General features: G+C 42.2%; 1 protein-coding gene across 10 annotated transcripts in view; it reads right to left on the bottom strand.

The window, feature by feature from the left end:
• Positions 1–24,839, bottom strand: part of MAST3 (microtubule associated serine/threonine kinase 3) — a 365,799-nt gene that overhangs the window by 22,582 nt on the left and 318,378 nt on the right. For all 10 annotated transcript variants that reach the window (XM_082260641.1, XM_082260640.1, XM_082260635.1 and 7 more), the window contains 8 exons: positions 22,505–22,627; positions 16,487–16,599; positions 16,123–16,277; positions 13,260–13,474; positions 12,190–12,387; positions 7,798–8,024; positions 7,599–7,721; positions 6,376–6,512 (listed from right to left, as the gene is read on the bottom strand). In XM_082260641.1, coding sequence (XP_082116767.1) covers positions 6,376–6,512; positions 7,599–7,721; positions 7,798–8,024; positions 12,190–12,387; positions 13,260–13,474; positions 16,123–16,277; positions 16,487–16,599; positions 22,505–22,627 — 1,291 coding nt within the window. The remainder of the gene's footprint in view (positions 1–6,375; positions 6,513–7,598; positions 7,722–7,797; positions 8,025–12,189; positions 12,388–13,259; positions 13,475–16,122; positions 16,278–16,486; positions 16,600–22,504; positions 22,628–24,839) is intronic.

The raw sequence follows: 24,839 nt of genomic DNA on the forward strand, positions 1-24,839 counted from the left end.
GATTAAAAAGGACCTGGGGGTCCTAGTGGACAACAGGCTTAGCAATGGCAAGCAATGCCAAGCTGCTGCAAGCAAAGCCAACAGAATACTGGCATGTATAAAAAAAAAAAAAAAGGGGGGTCCAAGAGAAAGGATTCAAACTATTAACCCGATGGTACCGTTGTCCCGCTACCATCAGATATATAGATTCTACACTGCCTAACACGTGCTGGAGATGCTCTTCGGATAGGGGCACAATGCTACATATATGGTGGCACTGCCCCCAAGTCCTGAAGCTTTGGAAAAATGTTGGCTCTGTACTACAGGCTGATGGAGACCACAGTGATACCTTCTCCTGAGATAGCTCGGTTGTCCTTGATACCGGGCTTCCTCAGGTTGGTTAAGACAGATATTCTTCGCTACTCTTTGGCTGCTACGAGAGTGGTGATCCCCAGATACTGGAGACAATCGGACGTGCCTTCCCTGGTGGAGTGGGCGGTGGAGGTGGACAAAATCAGAGATCTGGAATGCCTGCTTGCGCAGGAATCTGGTGCTGTGGAACGTTTCCTGACTACATAGTCTTCATGGTCCGTATTTCGGGATTCGTTACTTGCTTTCTTTCTGGTCTCTTAATTTTCCACCTTTACAGCTAAATCTGTCTCCTTGTCTGTCCCTTTTATGAATGACAATTACCCTCCTGAATTCTAGCAATGGGATATCATCCCTCTATTTTTGTGGTTAGACTGTTTTCTTCAGTTGAGCGCTGTAATTAAGGCGCCTTGATATGCTGACATGGTAAACTCTGCTCTCCCATATGTACCTGGCGGAGCATTAGATCTTTGGACTATATCTATGGCATGAGCTCACTTTACTGACACATTAATGATATGCAATTTGAATCTATTGCATACTTTGCAGTTAAAATGTTGTTTGCCTAATATTTGAATGCTTGGTGCCTGTATTCCCGCCACATTATGTTTGGTATTATTTAGGATTGTTTTTGGTGAAAGTCTGTCTTTTTGTGTGACTTTTTATTCTTTTATTAAATTAAGATTGTACTAAAAAGGGATTCACGCCAGAGATAAAGCGATTATTCTCCCACTCTATAAGACTCTGGTCCGGCCACATCTTGAATATCCTGTCCAGTTCTGGGCACCGGTCCTCAAAGGATGTGCTGGAACTGGAGACAGTCCAGAGAAGGGCAACAAAGATAATTAGGGAAATGGAGGACATCAGCTATGAGGAAAGACTGCAAGCATTGAACTTATTCTCTCTGGAGAAGAGACGCTTGACAGGGGATAGGAGATCAATGTACAAATACCGTTCTGGTGACCTTCGCATAGGGAACAAACTTTTCAGAGAAATGGCATTCAATAAGAAAACGGGGGGCCACTCACTAAAACTAGAAGAAAACTGGATTTTTGTAACAACAACGTAAAATCCTTTTCTCTGAAGTTTGACAGATGCAGCTCCTTCTCTTCATGACTCAAAGGGTTATATGCTCCTCCTTCTAGGAATAGGCACTAAGCAGGAAAAAAACGTAACCACGCCTATGGGGGCTGTCCCTGCAGGCAGAACCCCTCAGACTCTGCTAACATCAAAAAGTTTAGTTGCAAACAGTGTTTAGAAGACAAAAAACCCATACCTCAAAAGTAGAGGGGCGGGTCCTGCGTTGGTTGATGAACTTCAGAGGAAAGGATTTTATAGTAAGTTCTTACAAAAATCCAGTTTTCTCTATTGTTCATCAACAGACGCAGCGCTCCTTATCGTCATGACTTATAGGGATGTCCCAAAGCAGTATAAGCACGAGGGGTGGGAAACAACGCAGAAACAAAACGCAAGTCCCCAATGGCTAAATTTAGCCAACCAGGTAACATGGAGCTCAACCAGGAACAACTGGAGCTCACCTGGAAAAAATTGAACCCTCAAAAGAGAAACTAAACAGAGTTCTCTTTTAAACTGCAGCCTGCAAAACCTTGCGGCCAAAAGAAGCATCCGCAGATGCCAACACATCTACCTTGTAGAATTTTGTGAACGTATGCACAGACGACCAGGTTGCCACCTTGCAAACTTGTAGCACCGACGCCTGATGGCGAAAAGCCCAAGAGGCACTCGGCGCTCTAGTAGAATTAGCCTTCACTGGGAAAGGAGGAACCTGACACTTCAGTGAATAGGCCTGTACTACCGTCTGCCTGATCCATCTAGAAATGGTCGCATCAGATGCAGCCAATCCCTTACAAGGTCCACCAGTAAGGACAAAAAGAGCGTCTGATTTTCTAAAGGACTCAGTGATCTATAAATAAACCCTGATCACCCGAACCACATCCAAAGAATGCAAGGCATACGCCTTAGGATGCTGAGGTTTAGGGCAAAGTGAAGGCAACACAATGTCTTCATTTGGATGAAAATCAGAAACCACCTTAGGAAGGAACGACTGATTAGGTTGAAGTACCACCTTATCCCTGTGTACCACCAGATAAGGTGAGTGGCAAGATAACGCCGCCAATTCAGATACCCTGCGGGCAGAAGTGATCGCCACCAAGAAAGCATCCTTCTGAGACAAAGAAAGCAGCGAAATCTCCCCAATTTTTTTTAAAAGGAGGCTTTTGAAGAACAGATAACACCAGATTTAGATCCCACGGAGGTAACGGGGATCGTCTCAAAGGAGCCATATGGCGCACTCCCTGGATAAAAGTCCGGATTAGGACATGCGTGGCTAACGGCATTGAAAATATATAGTCAAAGCCGAAACTTGGTCTTTGATAGTACCCAAAGCCAGCTGCTGTTCAACCCTTTTCTGCAAAAAGGTCAAAACCCTAGCAATCGAAAACAAGAGAGAGTGCACCTTCAGCGATTCACACCATGAAATGTACGATTTCCACGTACGATGGTAGATCTTCCTGGAAGTGACTTCCTAGCCTTCAAGATTGTAGGAATCACAGAGTCAGAAATACCCCTATCTCTCAACACCTGACTTTCAACAGCCATGCCTCTTCCCAAATCTTAGAGCCATCCATCATGGTAAGCACCAGCCTTTCTTCACCCTCAACTTAACTTACAACCTGCCCCTGTATGCTGGCTCCAATACTTTCAACTGCAATGGTATGTAACTCACCTAAAATTAAGCTTCAGCTTTCTGGAGCAGTGTATCTTAACCTTTATTTTCCAGTCAAGGCACCCTTTAAAATTATGAAGAGACTCGAAGCACCCCATTCTAAAATGTAAAAAACTATTCTAATAGTTTCATAACTTATCAACTGATGATGTCATTGGTTGTTAGGATGCCGACGGCTGTGAGGTCAAAGTGCACAATGAAACCCTGTAGCTTGGGTAACTAAAAAGCAGGCTTGATCCACTCTCTGGATTGTATACAATTGTTGAACATTTTTTAGGCATTTTGCCAAGGCACCCCTGAAAAAACTTGAAGGCATCCTGGTTTAAAAAGGCTGTTCTAGAGACATGACTTCTTTTGAACCCCTTTGTTTAGAAGATACGCTGTATATAAAACAATTCTAAAATATTTTATTACATATCACATATTCTGCTACACTGCAATATCTCTTAGCATGAGAAAAAGAACCAGACCATTAATCTCAAGATGACGACCTACACAAGATGTTCACTCTTACCCAGTGTGGCACAAGAATGCAGCTATGAAATATTGATTTTGTCACAATAGCTTACATAAAATATTTACAATTACATCTAAATTGCTGCTGGAGGTGAAACAATGCAGTAAGGCTCCATTCACATCTAGGCTTTGCTATTTTTACAGGCATATTTGGGTTTTTTTTTAGCGTTTTTGTGCAGGCGTTTTGAGTTGAGAAGTGACTAATGAAAAACAGTAAATTGCCTGGAATCTGCAAAAAAAAAAAAAGCAGCTCGTGTACTTTGAGCGATGGCGTTTTGCTTGAGGCGACAGAACGCTCAGATGTGAACAGGGGCCATTGAAATGAATAGGATTTGTCTTGTTGGGCTATTTTAGAGCTGAGGTTTAGAGCAGAAAATTGCCCAAAAACACCTAGATGTGAACAGAACCTGAGGGCCATGCACTATGCTGTGGTGCAGGGATGAGCTCGAGCGTGTTCGAGTTCGTACGTGCGCGATCCCCCGAGGAAGCCGACTCTGCACTCCGCTAATCTCGGGCAGTGAGACATTTCCTGATCCGCAGCTGCACAGATCGGGAACTGTCTCACTCCCTGTGATTAGTGGAGTGCAGTGTTGATTTCCTAGCGGGATCGGGCACGTATGAACTCGAACAAGCTCATCTCTACTGTGGTGGCATTGTGCCCCCATGCAATTATTTCATAATAAAATATTTATTATTTATAAACAAGTCAACAAGCTCAGATATTCCCATGTGCTATGTTATTGTCAGTCATTCTCTCTATAATTTCATGGAATAACTCTAAAGCCAAAAAAGGCCTCCTCAGATTAGGTAGCATGGATTGTAATTTCTGACTCTTGAAAACCTACAAAAACATCAACTGGCTTCAGTATTTTACACAAACACTAGCATCCCTCCACAGCAATAGAATGTCTGGGTAGCTTCCTCAGATTCCACACAAATTTGGAGAACTAGGTTCAACCTCTTATGTGTGGGCCATTTGTTTCCTCCATCTTTGTTGTTCACAGGACCGGAGTACTTTATTTTGTTTCTTTCACGTATAACATGTATGTGGCATGCCAAAAAAATCTCCTTATCCTTTAACAATGGTGCAGCTCTAAGCCCAGGATCTCAAGCACTGGGGCTAGTGATCACTCTAGAGTGTGCATGATAGAGCGATATGTATCACAGTGTAAAACAATACTACCGGACTATGATTTTCTGGGAGCTCTGGCAATCTGCTTTTATACGGATTAACTTGGACATATTAGTAACATTTTCCAGGATCGGCAAATGCAAGATATATATTTTTTTCATGAATCAATGCATCTGAGCAGCTTTAGCAGAGACTGGAGGCACGATAGTGTACAGGAAGGCTCACGATTGATGTAACTAATCGATTTGAATAGTTACACTCATCTCAAAATTATACAGGACTTACAATAGTGCAACTCCTATTTTTTATTCTCTGGGAATATACAGTATCTCACAAAAGTGAGTACACCCCTCACATTATTGAAACACAGCCATTAATGTTCAAACTGCAGGCAACAAAAGTGAGTACACCCCTAAGTCAAAATGTCTAAATTGGGCCCAATTAGCCATTTCCCCTTCCCAGTGTCATTTGAGTCGTTAGGTTTACAAGGTCTCAGGTGTGAATGGGAAGCAGGTGTGTTAAATTTGGTGTTATCGCTCTCACTCTGTCATACTGGTCACTGGAAGTTCAACATGGCACCTCATAGCAAAGAATTCTCTGAGACTGAAAAAAAAAAAAGATTTGTTGCTCTACATAAAGATGGCCTAGGCTATAAGAAGATTGTCAAGACCCCGAAACTGAGCTGTAGCAAGGTGGTCAAGACCATACAGTTGTTTACCAGGACAGGTTACACTCCAGGCCTCGTCATGGTCGACCAAGGAAGTTGAGTGCACGTGCTCGGTGTCATATTCAGAGGTTGGGAAATAGATGTATGAGTGCTACCAGCATTGCTGCAGAGGTTGAGTCAGCCTGTCAGTGCTCAGACCATACACTGCACACTGCATCAAATTGGTCTGCATGGCTGTCATCCCAGATGGAAGCCTCTTCTAAAGATGATGCACAAGGCTACCCGCAAACAGTTTGCTGAAGACAAGCAGACTAAGGACATGGATTACGGGAACCACGTCCTGTGGTCTGATGAGACCAAGATAAACTTATTTAGTTCAGATGGTGTCAAGTGTGTGTGGCGGCAACCAGGTGAGGAGTACAAAGAGAAGTGTGTGTTGCCTACAGTCAAGCATGGTGGTGGGAGTGTCATGGTCTGGGGCTGCATGAGTGCTGCAGGCACTGGGGAGTTACAGTTCACTGAGGGAACCATGAATGCCAACATGTACTGTGACATACTGAAGCAGAGCATGATCCCCTCCCTTCCGAGACTGGGCCGCAGGGCAGCATTTCAACATAACGGCCCCAAACACACCTCCAAGATGACCACTGCCTTGCTAAAGAAGCTGAGGGTAAAGGTGATGGACTGGCCAAGCATGTCTCCAGACCTAAACCCTTCTGAGCATCTGTGGGGCATCCGCAAATGGCAGGTGTAGAAGTACACGAAAAGATAATAAAATATTTACACTTTTGTGAGATACTGTATTAGCAAGGACTAATAGAAAAAAAAAAACAACACATAAATATCACTATGACTCACATTTGGTCAATGTGTCACTGACAAACCAAACAACGTGGTAAAGGGCATCTTTTATAGTAAGCCATGTTCTTCACCCCTAATTCACTGGGATATCAAGGCCTAGCTTACCTGTCTTGAGTGTCTTTTTTCCTGTTCTTCTTGGTTCTCCTTGCCATGCGACCTTTGCAACTATTTTTTCTGGCAGGTCCAATCTTTATGGAAGTGTTTTCTAGTGGGGTAGTCCTTAGAGACACTTTATTGCCACTCTGTTAGTTAAAAACAAAGTATCCATTACTTAGAAATCAGTTACAAAGCGTACATAAAGGGAAACTACAATGCTTTTTGTTTTATCATATTTAAAGAAAAAATGTTCTTCAACTCTTAAATCTGTTTTTAGATGTATAAAAAAAAAATGTGTTTTACAAATAATTGTTTAACCCATGACAAAGGATTCTGAAAGCTCTTTAAAGCGGAGCTCCACCCAAAAGGGGAAGCTCCTCTTGACAGAGGATACCTGTCAAAAGTAGGTACCCACTCCCGGGTAAGATTTCCGCAATCGTGTGGCGACCTACGAAATTTCCTCCCCCCACGCTGTCTTCTGGGAGACACACAGGTCCCAGAAAACAGAGGGACTCGTGCATGCACAGTAGGAAACAGGCTGTGAAGCCACAAGGCTTCACTTAGTGAAGATGCCGGTGCCTGTACCCGGAGCCGATGGACGGATCAGCTTGGGGTGCTGACATCGCGGGATCCCTGGACAGGTAAATGACCTTATATTAAAAAAAAGTCAGCAGCTACAAATCTTGTTAAAATTTTTAATTTTTTTTTTTTTTTTTTTTTACAAGCTGAAACTTTTTTCAAGTCCTCTAAAGAACAGCTTAGCAGACTACTTCTTAGCTGGCTTTGTTTGATTGAAAGCTTGGAATAAACCCTTTGATAAGGAATAAGTTGATAATGAGTCATTTGGTTCTGTATAAAAATTGAGCCTAAAGAGCACTTTAAATTGACTGTCTTGTTGTGAACAGCTTACAACAAAAGCCAAGTAGTTTCATATGGAACATATAAAAAGCAGACTGAATATTATTTACAAAATTTTATATTTACCAGTTTAATATTTCTGTATTCCTAGGCCATAAAAAAGGGGGGAAAACACAAACATACATATAAGGCTGCTATTCTTTTTAACAAAAAATACATTCTTGTGTGTAGTGAAGTGTTCTCCCTTCAGCACAGATTAGCCAAAATAGAAGAACGTACTTCCTGTAAAAGTAATTTCACATATACTGTACACCACCTGTGTAGTTGCATGCATGTTAACATAATAACATACAAATATATTAGAATAGGTATACCTTTAAAAGCAGTTCCACAACATCCATATGTACCAGGCCAAGAACAGACTCCCCATTCACATGGGTTATCAGATCCCCAGCTCTTAACCCTGCTTCATGAGCTGGGCCTCCATCTTCTACATTCTGGAAGAATAAAATAAAAGCTATTATGAAATGCTCAAATTAGTCAGTGTTCAAATTGACCAACAACATTACTCACCCAAACCATGTGGTGTACAGTATACACATCACTTTCTCCCATGTAAACACGAATTGCACGCAAAGTGAAGCCATACTTTTTTCCGGAGCTGTGAATAATTATCGGGGGGCGCAGACTTGCTATTGCCACATTAGAGTATCGATTTGGAGAAGAATCTCTGGAAGAAGGATTCGATGAAACGGAATGTGGAGAAATGGGGCTTGTAAGAGATCCACTGCTAAAATCATCTGTGGGAAAGAATAAACAATGCATTTGAATTTCCCTCTGCTAAGAAATATTCCTAACAATAGTGACAGTGACTGGTGTCTGTAATTGCTACTGCTTACTTACAAAGATGTCAAATACACACCATCAGCAAACATTTTATGCTACATTGTTACAGTAACAAACTGATTATTTTGTTTGCTTTTTTTCCAAGTACAAATATGAAGAAATCGACTTAGGGCCATTTTACACTGATATTTTTTTCTTGAAAGGTGAAAACGCAGGAAAAATGTAAGAAAAAGGTTTCCCTATAAATCCTATGGGGCTCTTCACACCACTGCGTTACATGTGCGGTGTGTTTTGAAAAGTCCTGCATGCTGCATCTTTGGTACAGTTTCGAAAACAGCACCAAAAATGCAGCTTTCCATTGAAAGGAATGAAAATCGCAGTAAAAACGCACTGTTATTTGCATTTTTGAGTCACATGTCCATTTTTCACAGGTGCAAACAACCCAAAAACACACCAGAAACACAACTGAAACACAGAATAATCACTGCTACAGAGCAGTGTGAAAGGGCCCTTACTGATAACACACATTTTCCCAGATTGCCGGTACAAGAAATAACTGGATAATCCTAAATTAGAAAAACACTGAATATATTTTCCTACATTTAAGGATTGATGGTTTGCAGTGTTGGAGGGTCATTTTCTTCAAAATGGGGTTGATTTACTAAAAGGAGTAGAAAAAGTTTACTTTAAAAAGTGAATTTTTACTAAGCTTAGCAAATGAGGTGAAACTGATTATTTCAACCATCCAATCATTTGCAAGCAAACCCATTTTTTTCATTGTTCATTTGCACAATAATGGGAAATTTTCACTTACCATCCCCTTATTTACGAAGCGAAAATCCACATTGCAAAGTGATCATGCTTTACTCCTTTAGTAGATCAGCCCTAATGTTAATCACTGTTTTTTTTACTTCAAATTTCTGAACTTCTGCTTTCCTCAGAGCTCCGCCTGTCTGTTAAAGCCCAAGCCTTAGCTCCCTGACTTTATCAGCAAGCTGTATTGACTGAGAGACGCAGGCTCCCTCAGTCTGCCTGGGAGTTCTGGAGCAATGCCCTGCAAACCACAGAAGAGGAACTCCTCTGTCAGATTTGTGTATGTCTGGATGTGATGAGTCCCCCCCCCAGCAAGGTAGCAGTAAAAAATATAATATAACAGCCTCCCCAGACCGTCCAATTCTCTGAACTGTGCACTCCCATTTACCTCCCTAGCCCCAAAGTATAATGCACCCTGCCCTGTGCGTTCCCCCACTCCCATTTACTTCCCCATCCCCACTTGTAGGTCACCAGCTCATCCACAAAGTATAATGAATGCTGCCCCCTGTGCTCTCCCTCATTCCCATTTACTTCTCAATTCCCACTTGCAGGTTCACCTCTCCATCCCCAAGGTATAATCCTTCCTCCCTCCCTCCCATTTACTTTCCCATCCCTACTTGCAGGTCACCGTCTTAAGCCCAAAGTATAATAAACCCATCCCTGTGCACTCCCTTACTCCTATTTACTTCACCATCTCTGCTTGCAGGTCACCTCCCCATTTCCAAAGTATAATGAACCCTGCCCTGTGCACTCCCTCACTCCCATTTAGTTCCCTACTTGCAGGTCACCTTCTCATGCCCAGCCCTGTGCACTCCCTCATTCCCATTTATGGCACTTTTCCACTGCAAGTACCGGCTCGGCTCTACCCGGCCCTGCTTGGCCCTGTTTGCTTTTCCACTGCTGGTACCGCATGGTACGGTGTTGGAATGGTTCGGTACGGTACGGTACGGTATGGTTTGCTTTTCCACTAAAATAGTACTAAAGTTAAGTGGGTGGGATAACAACAGGGTGGGTGGGATTCTCTGACCAATCAGTGGCTAGTAGTGACTGCATGCAAAGGATTGTGGGATATGGTACCGGTTATGGTACCTCTTGGAACCACAATCGAGTAGGTACTGTTTTTGAGAGCCGTACCGTTCGGTTCCATGCAGTGGAAAAGCGCCGCCGTACCGTACCTACACTATACCATGCGGTACCAGCAGTGGAAAAGCACAAAAGCGAGCCGAACCGTTCGGTTCCATGCAGTGGAAAAGCTCCATTAGTTCCCCATCCCCACTTGCAGGTCACCTTCTCATGCCCAAGGTATAATGAACCCAGCCCTGTGCACTTCCTCACTCCCATTTATGTGCATGTATTGCAAAGATGTACTGCATATGTTTTTGATTATTTTACCTACTTAAACTTTAATGCAATTCAGAAAGAAAAATTTCTGGGTTATAGTTTTCTTTTTTGTCGAGTACATATTCTCCAACAGAAAAATCAATGGATCATTTAGATATGTGTAAAAAAATTACCATAACATTTTTGCCTGAGAACACGTTAAATAAGCATTTTAGCTAAGAGGTTCCCAGTGAGTAGCTACCTATGTTTCTTTTTTTTTTTTAACAGGTCTTTGTGTTGACCATGGATATTAAAAAATGCTATTCTTATCTTGGTAATTTTATTTTAGGGCAGACAGAAAGTGGTCTGAAATATTAATGCGCTACCAATTGAGTGTGATAAAGAAACGTGAATAAACTATGTACCATAAAAAATTGCAGTGATAAGTCAATTAAAGAGAGGGCAGCCAAACCCTATAGTGTAACCACATAACTATAAACCAAAATACAGATAAATGGGAAGGTGCTCAATCTGGTGAGGTAATAAAGTGAATATTAACAACAAATGTCAAACATAAGAATTCCTAATATCATAAATAATTTGTAAATAATCAAACTAAAAATTAAAGATCCATTTAACATATACCGGTATGTGTGAATATACACACATTGGACAGTGTAAACAGGATCAGCACAGAAAATGCACATATAAATAAGAAAAAACTGTGAACACCACAACACTTTACAAATGTCCACAGCAATTTTATTAAAACAATGTAATCACTTACAGTTAAAATTATGGCAATGCATGCAGCAGATTGTAACCAAGGGGTCACACGATGATACAGCTTTAACATATCTGAACTTCCAGTCTCGGCCATGATCGGAAGTGACCTCATCCGTCTCCACCCGACGTGTTGTGTCACTGACACGTTTTTTTTTTTTTCCAAGGGCTCTAATTTTAACTGTGACTACATTGCTTTAATAAAACGGATTATACTACAATATGAAGATCCTTACTTTTATTCCATGTGCGAGCCCCAAATCACCTGTTACAGAGTAACATTCAACATAGGAGAACTGGTTGACTCTATTGAAGCGCATTATTCTTTGTTTTAAGGTGAGCGGCCATTGCACACAGTGGTGGATTGTCCTTGGGATAGAGCACTGGCTTTTCACTACTGTTTTGAATATAACCGGATCCCAGCACTTTATATATATAAACTGTTTTTAAGGCCCCTTTCACAGAGGCGGACCGTTCAGATCCGCCTGTTCGTTTTTTTGGCGGATCTGAACGGTCCCCCCATGCATCCCTATGGGGCATCGGATGTCAGCGGAGACATGTCGACACGCTGACATCCGATCGGTCAAATCTGAACGGATGGAAACCCTATTTTCCATCTGTCCAGCGGATGGGATCGGATGAGAACGGACCGACGGTCCGTTTCCATCCGATTCCCCCATAGAGATGTATGGGGCTGTGGCAGCTGTGTCTCCGCACACAGTGCAGAGAACAGCTGTCATTCTCCTGCTCAGCGGGGATCGGCGGATCGATCCCCCGCTGAGAAAAGCAGAGTCCGTTTGACGGACACAGTGTGTGAAAGAGCCCTTATGGTGTTCACCATCTTTACACTGTACTTTACAAATCTCCACAAAATGGGATAGTATCAAAGTGTTATTCACCGTTTTTTCTTTTTTATATGTGCATTTTCTCTGCTTATCCTGTTTACACTGTGCACTGCGTATATAGCACATATATGTTAAATGAATCTTTATTATTAGTTTGAGGATTATCTACAAATGATTTATATCAGGAATTCTTATTTTTGCAGTTTGACATTTTTTATTATTATTATTCACTATTACCTCACTAGATAGAAAGCTTATTGCCATTTAAACAGACATGCCAAATAACAGACTAGCAATGATAGTAGATAATGCATAAAATTTGTATAGGAATTGTTAGAATATTGTTTAAGTGTCTCACCAGAAGTAATAATCAGTGACAGAGCAGAAACAGATGCAGACTTGGGAACACGGCTGCCTGGGGTAGATTTTTGTGTTTCAGTTCTCTCTCTATGACTCCGCAGTCGGCGACTTGAACCCAGATCCAGGTTAGGTGTGGTAGAATTCTTGGCACCAGTGCTATTACTGCGCAGACGTGTTCGGCTAAGGCTGACAATTTCTGAAATATAATTTTAAGACACAAAAATAATTTGTCATAGTCAGTGTAAAATACTGGAACACATAAATTAACTTATAAGTCTTCCTATGAGGAGGGAGGTTGGGATCTGCTTGCATGGTACTACTCCATACTAATGCCCATGCTGTGTGAATGAGAATTTTTTTTACTTTAGATAGAGTAAGGGAGGGTCATAACCCCTGTTAGTTTTTGTTTGCTGTGTCCCATTGGGGAGAATTCCCTTCACTTCCTGTCCCGTAGCTATAAGAGGAAATCATGTAGGAGGAAATTCCTGCAAATTAAGGGAATCATTAGGGCGAGCCAAGTCACCAGATCTAATGTCTCCATTGGACTGATTCCCCCTCTATAGCTATTTTGGGGACAGCCCCCACAATTAGTTTTTTTTGTAACTTTAATTTTTGAGGACAACGGTAAACAGGACAGTTAGAGAGGGTGAATTTCCCTAATAGGGGCAGAGGTAGTAATAAAAACAGGTGTTCTAATCCATCTCCACTCTATCCAAAACTGAAAAAAATAAAAAAAAGTTTTGCCTTATACTTTAAAGCTTCCAAGGCAGGTTTGAATCTGGCTGGTACCAGTGAGAAATGCAATAGCTGTTACACCAGGATTCAGATATGTAGAATACGGTAAAAAAAGACTGCAGAGAATGTGTGAAAAATCCACTACTGCAGTACTAATAAAGTAAAAAGGGGTTACTGGATCACAAAGGGAGTAGGGTGAACTACCAAGATGCAAAACAGAGACCCTGAGATAAGGTAGGCTGTGTTTATAAGACGTAAGCATCTCAAAGATACATTTTACATCTTTACTGGAGCTCACCTTTCAGCGATTTGGTTTCTAGCAACGATTCTTACCAGAAAAAGATGTGTGCTTGGAAGATGTCCCTTTCATCTCCTTTGCAGAGAGGGTGGGCTTCTCTGATTTGTGGTCAGAGGTCTCATCTTCAGAGGAGAAAGCAAACTTTGGCATGGCATCCAGACTGCAAGTGCTGGTCAGGAAGCAGGGGCTTGCACTGCGCTCACTTAACCATGAGTTATGGGAGGATCCAGAGGAAGTCCAGGACCTAAGTCTGAGGGAAGATAGAACAGAAAATGAAAACCTTACATTCACCTACCACTAAAAGAGTTACAGAAACAATTGTAACACGGCTTCTAGATGCCGTGAGGTGAGCATTTGGAAAGCTCCCACTCACAGGGCGCTTGCTCACAGAAAGGTGAAGTGTTTACATAGGGACCATAAATGTGGCCTCTCTGTGTACAAGCCCACCTGCCGAGAGGTTGCATATATGCGTACGGCTGGCGATAACGGACTATGTTAAAACAAAAAAGTTAACGCAACAAAAATGTAAACTGAACTGCCATACCACTGCTAAAAAGTCCAGATAGGACTTCATTCAAGGAAGAGTCAAGGAGACAATGATCTCAGTCACCTCCGACAATCTGACTCCTACCTGCTAACAGGGGGTAGGGGAGGGGAGAGAGCAGAGAGGGGAGAGAGCGGGGAGGGGAGGGCAGGGCAGAGAGGGCAGGGCAGGGGAGAAGAGGGGAGGAGAGGGGGGAGGGCAGGGGAGAAGAGGGGAGGAGAGGGGGGAGGGCAGGGGAGAGAGGGTAGGGGAGGGGGGAGGGCAGGGGAGGGGGGAGGGCAGGGGAGAGAGGGTAGGGGAGGGGGGAGGGCAGGGGAGAGAGGGTAGGGGAGGGCAGACACCCCCTCTCCTCATTGGCTAACTGAGTTTGATTGACAGAGCCTATAGCACCACTGCTGTGTCTCAGCCAAGCCAATCGGGAGGGAGAGTCCCGGAGGGCCGAGGCATTCGTGGACATAGCTGGATCGAGAGGGGGCTCAGGTAAGTATTAGGGGAGCTGCTGCACACAGAAGGCTTTTTAATCTTCATGCATAGAATGTATTAAGATAAAAAAAAACCTTCTGACTTTGCAACATCTTTATACCATCAAGCCACTCTGAAAAGATCTCCAACATGCAGGTCATGCAAAATGACCAAAGACTCTGCATGACCTGAAGGCATTTTGCCAAGTTGAATGGGCAGCTTTACCACCTGCAAAAACTCTGGGTCTCAGACAATAATTACAAAGGATGGCACACTGTCATTGATGCTAAAGGGGGCAATACACAGTATTAAGAACTAAGGGTACGCAAACTTTTAACAGGGGTCATTTCATTTGTGCCATTCTGTTATGACCTACAGTTACAGAATATGAATACCATAAGAAATAAAAAAAAATGCGTTTTGCCTGTTTACTCATGTTTTCTTTAACAATGGTACTGTATATTACCAATTCGCCAAGGGTATGCAAACTTTTGAACACAACATATCCTCTGCTCTTAAAGTTTAACTCATCATTAGAGTCCTCCCTAGCAAGTGGGGCCCAGTCCCCTGCCTGGTCAGCTGCAATCTCTATTACAGTCATGCAGGACTGTAGCCCAATTCACCCAGTTCTTGGCTTGCACAAAATGCTGAGGATGCTCGCAACATCCTACAAAGATTCTATGGCCCATATACTTACAGTCCTAGTGGCTCCTAAGCCATGGGTCACAATGACTATATCGGATGTGGAGTCACTCTAATCTATACCCGGTGAGGAATCACAGTCCTTCGCTACTACTCTAGCATTAACAAAGGTAATTTCAGCTCTATTAATATAATATAAAACACAATTAAACTAAAGGATCAACCTGCTACACCTAGTTTGGGTCTTTCAGAGCCTCTACAGCTACAAAGACCTTCCCCATTGCAGCCGTCTTTCTCTGCAGGGATTAAAAACACTAACATGCCCTTAAGACCCCTCCAATGCTTACTGGACTTGTTCCCTACTTTCGTGTGGATAGATGTGTCCGAGGCCCTCCTTAATAGGGGAACGACTAGGGTAAGTAGTTCCATTTAGGGACTCTCATTCGTGCTATTTTGGCTGTGACTTTAATTTGGCAAAATATGGCATGGCTGATTCCAGCACTAATTTCTGGACATTTAGGATCCACCCAAATATCTGTAATGTCTGAAAAGTCTGTTGGCTGACAGAGCCTTAACCAAACATTATTCCTCAGAAAAAGGTCATCCAGATATACCACTATGTGGATCCCCTGAGAGAGAAGCCGAGTGAGAACACTTGGTCTTCACCCTGCTGAAGATCCAACTTCTAGTGCACTGGCCAAGGGGAAGGGAAAAAAATGTGTGCCAACAGAAAAACGCAGGTAGCACTGATACACTGGGAAGATCGGGACATGCAGAAAGGCATCCTCGATGGCCACAGAAGACAAAAATTCTACTGGATAAAAGAAAGCAAGACCAGAAAAACATTTCATATGGAACTTGTGTACTCAGAGGAAGGTGTTGAAAACCTTTAGATTTAAAACGGAGCAGATGCCCCCTTTTGCTTTGGTGGCGGTGAACCGGTTTAAATGGAAACCTTGTAATCTCCTTTTCTGAGACAATGGCTCTGAGCCATTGGGACCCCAGAGATTATGGGAAATGTAGTTTCTTCACAGGAAGTGTCATGCTTCAAACTACAAACAGAGGCAAAGCATTTATCTGCACAATGTAATGCAACATGCCTCATGTTTCAAGACAAATCGAAATTGCAGACACAGGAGCAGTATGCATAAAAGCGCAACACGTGACACTATGAAACTACATGATCTATGTACATCCTATGCAAGTGAAAAACACTAAGGTGCAGGTAGGAATTTTAGATATAAAATTACCTGGTCTCAGTGTGTATTTGATTGCTTTCATCTTCTCTTAACATGAATCTGTCCCACTTCTCTCCTCGCTCTTCCTTTTCATCACTATGGCTTCTTTCAGTTGACGAGAAGCTGAGACTGAGTTGTGTCGCAAGATGCTCTGAGCTGCCATAAACCTACAAGTTTAGGAATCAGGATTGTAAATCAAAGTAGCTATTACCTCACTCCAGCTAGAAATTCTACCTATACTCACTGAGCGAATATCTTTTCCCACCTGTACACATGCTACTATGGCACACTACTACAATTCAGTCATCACATATGACTGTATCATTTTGTTTAAGTGGACATTTGTACAATGAGGGACATTATTGCTAAAAAGTACCTTGCTGAATCGATGAGAACAAGAAGAAAATTGCCTAATTTCCACAGAGGGCTCCTCATCATTTGTTTCATCATCTTCTTCAGAGGCCAGATGATGATAGCGTTCAGAGCGTGCTAAAATCAGTGCAAGAGAATAGAATTAAAAAACACATGAAATACCATGTACAGAGACAATGCGGTTGATTCACCGAAGAAGTAGAGGATGTTAACATAAAAATAAATGTTAAATTAGTGGTGGGGGAAGAGACCGGATAAAAAGGTAGTGAGGGCTTAAGCATGGCGGTGAGAGGAGTGTGTGTATGAGAGGAGGGTGAAGTTTGGGGAGGGGTATTTACAGGCATAGTAGTGACAGCGGGTGGGAAATGTGGTGATAAGAAAAAGTGGTATGCTGGTGTTCACTGCCGTGACTGAGGTGGCAAGGACCTTCCTGAATAGGCTCTCTGGTGGGATGGAGAAGCAGTAGAGGTCTTGGGGCTGGGTGTTAAAGGGATAAGGCAGGCAGTGAGGATTTTTTGACAAAAGTCCTCAAGCGCTTTACCAGATGTAGATCAATCAATGCTGCAGGGTGATCAAAAAATGATGTGGAATATTCAAAGCCAGTGCAGCTGTTCAATGACATGTAAGGAATGTGACATGAAAAAAAGCAACCTGGGGGGAACAGCGCTCAATGGATTAGATAATAAAATTAAAAACCACAACAGTCAAAAATGCCATTGATTGAAGACTGTAGTTTATTGTGGAAAAAACAGTTAATGAGAATAAAAAGATATATACAAAAGCAGGCTACAATACCACACTGAATCCTCATGGGAATTGGGGGGGTTTAACACCGACCTGCCAACCAAATGATGAAGTATGGCGCAAAGACCATGCAAAGTGAATGAAGACCTGGTGCAAAGGGAGAAGGGGGAATCCTGGACGCTTGGGACCAGACCACACCGGCAGGTCTGCAGATGTCACGGTCGTCCACGATGGGATGGTGTGCAGAAGGACCGGGAGTTAGGATTTTTTTAATTGACTTCTGTAGAAGGTAGGTGTTGGAAAATGTTCTGACAATCAGCGACTACAACCAACAAGCTGCAGCCACGGAGCAGTTTATTCTGACAGTGGTCGGGGAAATTCCTCCACCCACCTCATTTTTGTAGACGGAGGAATCAATTCACTAGCTGAACAAACAAATGTCAAGCCTTAATTTTTTCCCTTAATTATTTTTAATGTTTTACATAAGTCCCCCTGTCTGTTGCATTTTCTTATGACACATGACACAGGAGTCTTACAGGAGATGTCAAGAAGGTGACTGCGTTGTGCTTTGCAGCCTGAATCCTATACCCTCCACTGTGACAGCAGTACACAGAAGGGCTTGTATACAGACTGCAAAGTATTAGGGGAGGTATGGCTTGCCATACAGTGAGGAAGTTCTGTCAGTGATTTAGAGCTATGAGCCCAACAGATTGTGTCTGTAAGGCTTGATTCACACCTAGGCATGTTACTTTTGAGCACTTCTGTAGTGCTTTTTGCTGTGCTTTCCACGGTTTTTTTAACCCGGATTTTGCCACGATACGCATTTTGCGTTTGTTATGTTTTTTTTGGAAAATGCGAAAGTTTGAAAAAACGCAAACTGCCGCAAAATCGCGGTAAAAATGCAATACTTGCATTTTGGATGCAGGTCTATTACATGCATTTTGCAGGAAAAAAGTCCCCGACCCTTTCCAAAAAACGCAGAGGAACAAAAATGTATTGATGCGAACGTGTTCCATAAGAACCCATGTTAAAAAAATTAAATGCATTACCGCAAAAAAGCATGAAAAAATGCATTTGTGAGAATCCAGCCTAAGCTGGCTCTTGGGTATGTGGAAGTGTGTTTAAACAATAACAAGGGAGCAGACAACTCCCCTGTCTCCCCCTGTGCATACACGGACACACACAGTGAGCATAGTAGGAAAAGAAAAACAGCAATCAACACACATTACTCAGTGTTCTCAACCTCAGTGCCTCTTCAACCAAACAAAGGCATTATTATTTATAGATCAGGAGATACAAAATATCTCTCCATGCACTACACTGACAGAACTTCCTCACTGTATGGCAAGCCATACCTCCCCTAATCCTTTGCAGTCTGTATACAAGCCCTTCTGTGCACTGCTGTCACAGTGGAGGGTATAGGATTCAGGCTGCAAAGCACAACGCAGTCACCTTCTTGTCGTCTCCTATAAGACTCCTGTGTCATGTGTCATAAGAAAAAGCAACAGAGAGGGGGACTTAACATGTAAAACATAAAAAAATAAATAAAAAGAAAACTCTTCCTTTATTTGAACAAAATATTGCACTCACAATTGTAGGTGCCTCAATGGTTAGGCACATATACTGTGCATAGCATAAACATTCTAAGTGAGGTACCACCGCTACACCAGTTGACAAGGTTCCCTTTTCTGATGAGTCAAGTATATTTGAATTCCTTCAAGTAAGTCATGTGCACTTTGAAGCGTTTTTGACCTGTGGTTATTTACCATAGGTCCATCTGTTCTGGTGAGTCCAGGCTGTCCAAAGGAGAGTGCACTGGATGGAGGATTTCATTTCAATTGATAAGTAGAGCACTTTTGAAGGTGGAGCACATTTATGACCTATTCGTTTATTTTATATTTTATCACATTAAGGACTTTTAGGAGGACTGTCGCTCACTTTTTTTTTTCTTTTTTTTTTTTTGTATAGTGATTAGTGATATTACATTATGGTTATATTTTCTAGTTTGCTTTAATGCAGTATTGGTATAATATGTATGAACTGTTTGCACCTATGTAACAATTTGTATCCAAAGGAGCACTGCTGTAGTTCACACATGTATTGTTTGCACCTGGTTAATACACTTGGTTTATCAGTAGCAGCTTGTTTTCACTGTGAAGATTTAGTTAGTTCAGCGCTCTTCGTCTACTCCTAATTCCTCTGTCATGTTGTCACTAAACAAAGGTGAAAGACCCAGGCTGCACAGAACAAACAATGCAACCACTTCCTCTCCCTCCATCTACAGCTGCTGTGCCCTAGCTACTTTGTACACTTTTTATTCTGTCTGCAATCTTGTTCCTTCAGCTCTTTTGAAGCTGTGAGCTTAGACACAGAGGTGCAGAGAGGAGCAAGAAAAGAAGAGTGGGTGGTGATGGGAAAGGAAATGAGTGCTGTCTACTTTTCCTGACGAACCTTTCCTTTTTGCCTCATGCCTGCGCTGATATAGTGACATCAGAGAAAAGAAAAAAAAACTACAGAGGAGGGGTTGAGGAGACCAGACACCCTGCTTACAAGGACCTGGCTGGAGAGACAAGTTCCTTCAACAGGTGGTTAGTTTCAGGTTTGTGTTTCACGGCTGAATTAAGCTAAGGATTAAAGGCTACATGGATTACCTGGACTAGACTAGGAAACTTTTGCTATTAGAATATTAGTGCTGCAATCACGAAAATAGAAATCCCGGAAGATCCTTGGTATTGCCTATTTCATGGTATTAAAAATTCCGTTAGGCGATCTAAAACAACATTAATACCCCATCTGATGAATGCAGCAAAAGGATTAATGGCAAAAGGAAGAGGCCCCAACCACAGGAGATTGGGTACAAAGAGTTAAGAGAATAAGAACATTGGAATATCTGAGAGATTGGGAGGAAGATGAAGCAGAGGAGTGGGGTGATATATGGGAAAATTGGAGAGAGTTTAAGACAACGAGAGATTACACTAAATGGAGTGGAGAAAAAGAGAAAGACAACTAGTATAGATAAGGGGGTGGCAGCGGTGGGGGGGGGGGGCTAATAGAGGGAAATTAGGGAAGGGAGAAGTTATATTACTGGAAATTTGAAGTTTTTACTTGTGTAAAATGTATTTGTATGTTCTCTTCTTTTTGAAAATAATAAATAAAAAAAAAAAAAAAAAAAAAAAAGAATATTAGTGCTGCACTTCTTAAAAATGTTTTCTGCGGCTGGAGTTGTTTAATATGGTGTTTCTGCTACAATAGGACATAAGGAAATCAAGTTCTCCTTGCTAAGGCATACCAAACTACCAGAAATAAAACACCTATGCTTAGTGGAAATTTACAGATAAGCGTCAAAATAAAAATATGCTGTATGAGATTTACCAAATTCACTGCAGGGTTACACTTTACCAGCCCTAACTGGGATCAGAAAATGGAAAACGAAGTAGAGGTAAAATAAGTCAGAAATAGATCTATGCGCTGCCAAAAAGAAAAAAGGAACCAGATCCCCTGGAGGAAAAGGGATCCGAAAGAATGGAGCACCAGAGACCTACAGCCAATAATGTAGTGTCACCACATACAGTAAGGAAATATAAAACTAATATCAGCGCAGGTGCTCTATAACCGGTGAAACATCACTCTAAGTAGCTCACTCAGACAGTAAAATGGTAGGAAGATCAATCAATGTAATATAGTTGGTGTAAATGATCAATTAAAGGTGATGGTAGAAGTGAACCCAATAACAAATTGGGGATGGAAAGTGCAAACAGTGGTGAGTAATTAAATATAAAGTGTACAACATACACTGAAACAGACACTACGGCTAGGGTCTAAAAAATAGTGAAGAAAAACAAATAATTCCAAAAAGTCGACCGGAGACCGGAAGTAGGAAGCTATTCGTGAGAACGAGTGCTGTGACCGCATCGGCGATTTTAAAGATTACATAGAAGGCGCTGTTTGTTTTGATTTGATGTAAGTGCAATTTTTATTCACCTAATTAAACTGTATGAAATACTACACCATGAGTTCCTCTCCCTGATTGTTTTGGCATATGAGCATCATTACCCGGGTAGCAAGTATCCCCTATCTGTAGTTCGTATGGTGATTGGGACTGCGAGACCCCCAGGATCTGGAGGAGATACCCTTAAAAGTCTGCAGGTTGACAAGCAATACCTGAAACGCTCTTAAGAGTGTTAGTGGAGGTGAGCGGCCATTGCACTCATTTCTTTGGATACCTCAGCTCACCAATAGAATCGCACTGGGAAATCACCGGAATTATTTGTTCTTACACCGATTATTATTCTGTTTGGGAATTTTTTGGACTTTTTATTGATTTTGCATTGCATGGTTCACTTTGTTAATTTGCACTTCTGGAATTTTATTGAAGAGCTGACAGTGGTTCACTCTTCAGAGGACATTTTTTCTGCTTTATTACATTTTTGATTTTGGTATATCACCATTTGATATCTTTCACCTGTATCATTGTGTCACTATTTTTGTTTCACATAAGGAAGTACATTGGTTCACTCTTCATAGGGCACCTTCACTTTTTGGAATTATTTGTTTTTCTTCACTATTTTTTAGACACTAGCCGTAGTGTCTGTTTCAGTGTATGTTGTACACTTTATATTTAATTACTCACCACTGTTTGCACTTTCCATCCCCAATTTGTTATTGGGTTCACTTCTACCATCACCTTTAATTGATCATTTACATCAACTATATTACATTGATTGATCTTCCTACCATTTTACTGTATAAGTGAGCTACTTAGAGTGATGGTTCACCGGTTATAGAGCACCTGCGCTGAGATTTATGTTTTATATTTCCTTACTAGAAGTAGAGGTAAAACATGCAGTGCATGTAAGGTAATCTAAGAATATTTAAATTAGAAAAATGTTTTATTCAACCCGGAAGCCCACAAAGTTAGATATGACTATAGGCCTCGACTTGAAATACCCAACTCCCAACAACTATTTTGCTAAAGCCAGCCAAAGACCCCAAACGGTGTTATTTGTAAATTCCTAAATATTTTAGAGTCAAGGGCACCATACATTTTAACAGTTAAAAAGGTAAAAATAGGTTACCATTCCAAAGTACATTAACAGGAGTCTGTCCATTTAAAGCTGACAAATGAAATGCAATATTTTAGACTTTTGTTTTGATGTTTTGTCATGCAGGAGAGAAATCTGGGTAATCTAGGAATGATCGCAGAAGTTACTACTAGACATGATAACTTGTATGTGCAACATGTACATGTTAACATCACAAACCCTCACTGTACTCTTACTGTCAAAATAGCTGGTATCATCTTCAGCATCTAACTGTGGAACAAACTCTGCCTTTTGCCTCAGGAGCCCATTCCAGTCCAAGGAATGGAAGAAGAGGTGATGCTTTACTTCTTGTGCCCCACCTAAGCATAGAAAAAAAACACATTTATCAAATCATTATCTACAATTTAAAAAAAAACCTGGATTTTTGACTTACTGTAAAATCCTTTTCTCTTAAGTTCATTGACGGACACAGTTCTCTCTTATTCATATCAATAGGGTAATACTGCCCCCTACAGGAGTAGAACATTAGGCAGAAAAAAAGTTCTGGCTACGCCTATGGGCAGTCCCAGAGGGTACACCCTCTCTCTTCCAGCATAGGATGTCAGTTTTGTATCAAAGCAGTGTCAGAAAGCAATACCAACCCAACTCAAATTTAGAGGGGCGGGTACTGCGTCCGTCAATGAACTTAAGAGAAAAGGATTTTACGGAAAGTCAAAAATCCAGTTTTCTCTATTGTTCATTGACAGATGCAGTTCTCTCTGATTCATATCAGTAGGGACATCCCAAAGCAGTGCCATAAAATGAGAGGTGAAAACAGCAGAAAAGAACGAGTCCCCAAGGCCAAACATAGCTGACCAGGTAACATAGAACTCAGCAAAACAAAAGATGAGGCCCACCTGAAAACAAACAGTAAACACCCTCAAGGAAGGCCAAAAGCCCACCAAACAGCAGCCAGCAAAAAACCTTGCGGCCGAAAAGAGGCATCTGCAGATGCCAGCACATCCACCTTATAAAACGTTGCAAAGGTGTGAACAAACGACCAGGTAGTCGTCTTGCAACCTGAAGCATAGATGCCTGCATGGCAAAAAGCCCAGGAAGCACTAGGCGCCCAAATAGAAAGCGCCAAAACAGGGAAAGGTAGGACCTGACCCATAAATGAAGAAGCCTGCACCATCGACTGTCCGATTCACCTGGAAATAGTCCCAGCAGACACAGGCAACCCTGTCCTTGGGCCATCCGTGAGCACAGAGAGCGAACCTGACAACGGGAAGACTCAGGTAGTCGCCAAGTACCCCTCAAGTGCCCGAACTCCTTCCAGAGTATGCAGCGCACATTCCGTAGGGGGGCTTGGGTCACAAGATGACAACACAATGGCCTCGTGCAAGTGAACACTAGAAACCACCTTCGGAGGAAAGGACGGATCCGGACGAAGTACCACCTGGCCCCATGAAACAACATATAGGGAGAACGACAGGACAATGTCGCCAGTGCTGACACCCTGCGTGCAGAGTGAAAGCAACCAAGAAGGCCACCTTCTGCAATAAGGTAAGCAGGGGAGGATACCCTCGATACATGCACAAAGGAGAGTCTGGAAGAACTGACTGCACCAACCAAATCCCCAGTTGGCGACGGAGGTCGTACTGGAAGAACTAAGTGTTGCATCCCCTAGAAAAAGTTAAGCACAGGCATAAAAATTACCAAAGCCGAAACCTGACCCTTGACAGTACTCAAGGCCAACTTTTGATCACCCCCCCCCCCCCCCCCCGTTGAAGGTAGGCAACATCCAGCCACTGAGTAAGAGCGAGGGGGAGCCCAAGAAGACTCACACCACGCAATACGCGACTTTCTCATATGATGAAAAAAAAAAAATCATATTACCAAAGCAGACAACCCTCCGTCCTTTGACACCTGGCTTACCCTTACTCCTTACTAGGCAGAAAAAAAAAACTGACATCCTATGTAGGAAGAGAGAGGGTGTACCCTCCAGGACTGCCAATAGGCATAGCCAGAACTTTTTTCTGCCTAGTGTCCTACTCCTGTAGGGGGGAAGTATTACCCTACTGATATGAATCAGAGAGAACTGTGTCCATCTATGAACGAGAGAAATATATATGGATGACCCACTAGATATCAGATTATCATTAAAGGCAAGACAAGTGTGAACAAAAAAATCTAACCCATAAAAATCTACTCAGTTTAATTCGCAATGAACATGCAAAGTTTTTATTTGATGTTGAAACCTTTAATGAAAACATGGTTTTAAAGAATATTTCCATGCATGGCATATTTTACATAGTTACATGTAGTAACTTTTGTCCAGCGTGGACCAATGTAACTATGTACAGTATATGCCATAGCTGTCTGATGCCCCTGGATGCAGGATATCACTGAAGCACACTGCTTGCTTCCAGGTCCAGGGGAGGGGAGTGAAAGGAAAGAGAGAGAAGGGGAGAGAGAGAGAGAGAGAGAGGAGGAGAGAGAGAGAGAGAGAGAGAGAGAGAGAGAGAGAGGGGGGGGGAGGGAGAGAGAGAGAGAGAGAGAGGGGGGGAGGGAGAGAGAGAGAGAGAGGGG

This window comes from Pelophylax lessonae, assembly GCF_965119305.1.
Source record: "Pelophylax lessonae genome assembly, chromosome: 1".
Classification (NCBI taxonomy): domain Eukaryota; kingdom Metazoa; phylum Chordata; class Amphibia; order Anura; family Ranidae; genus Pelophylax; species Pelophylax lessonae.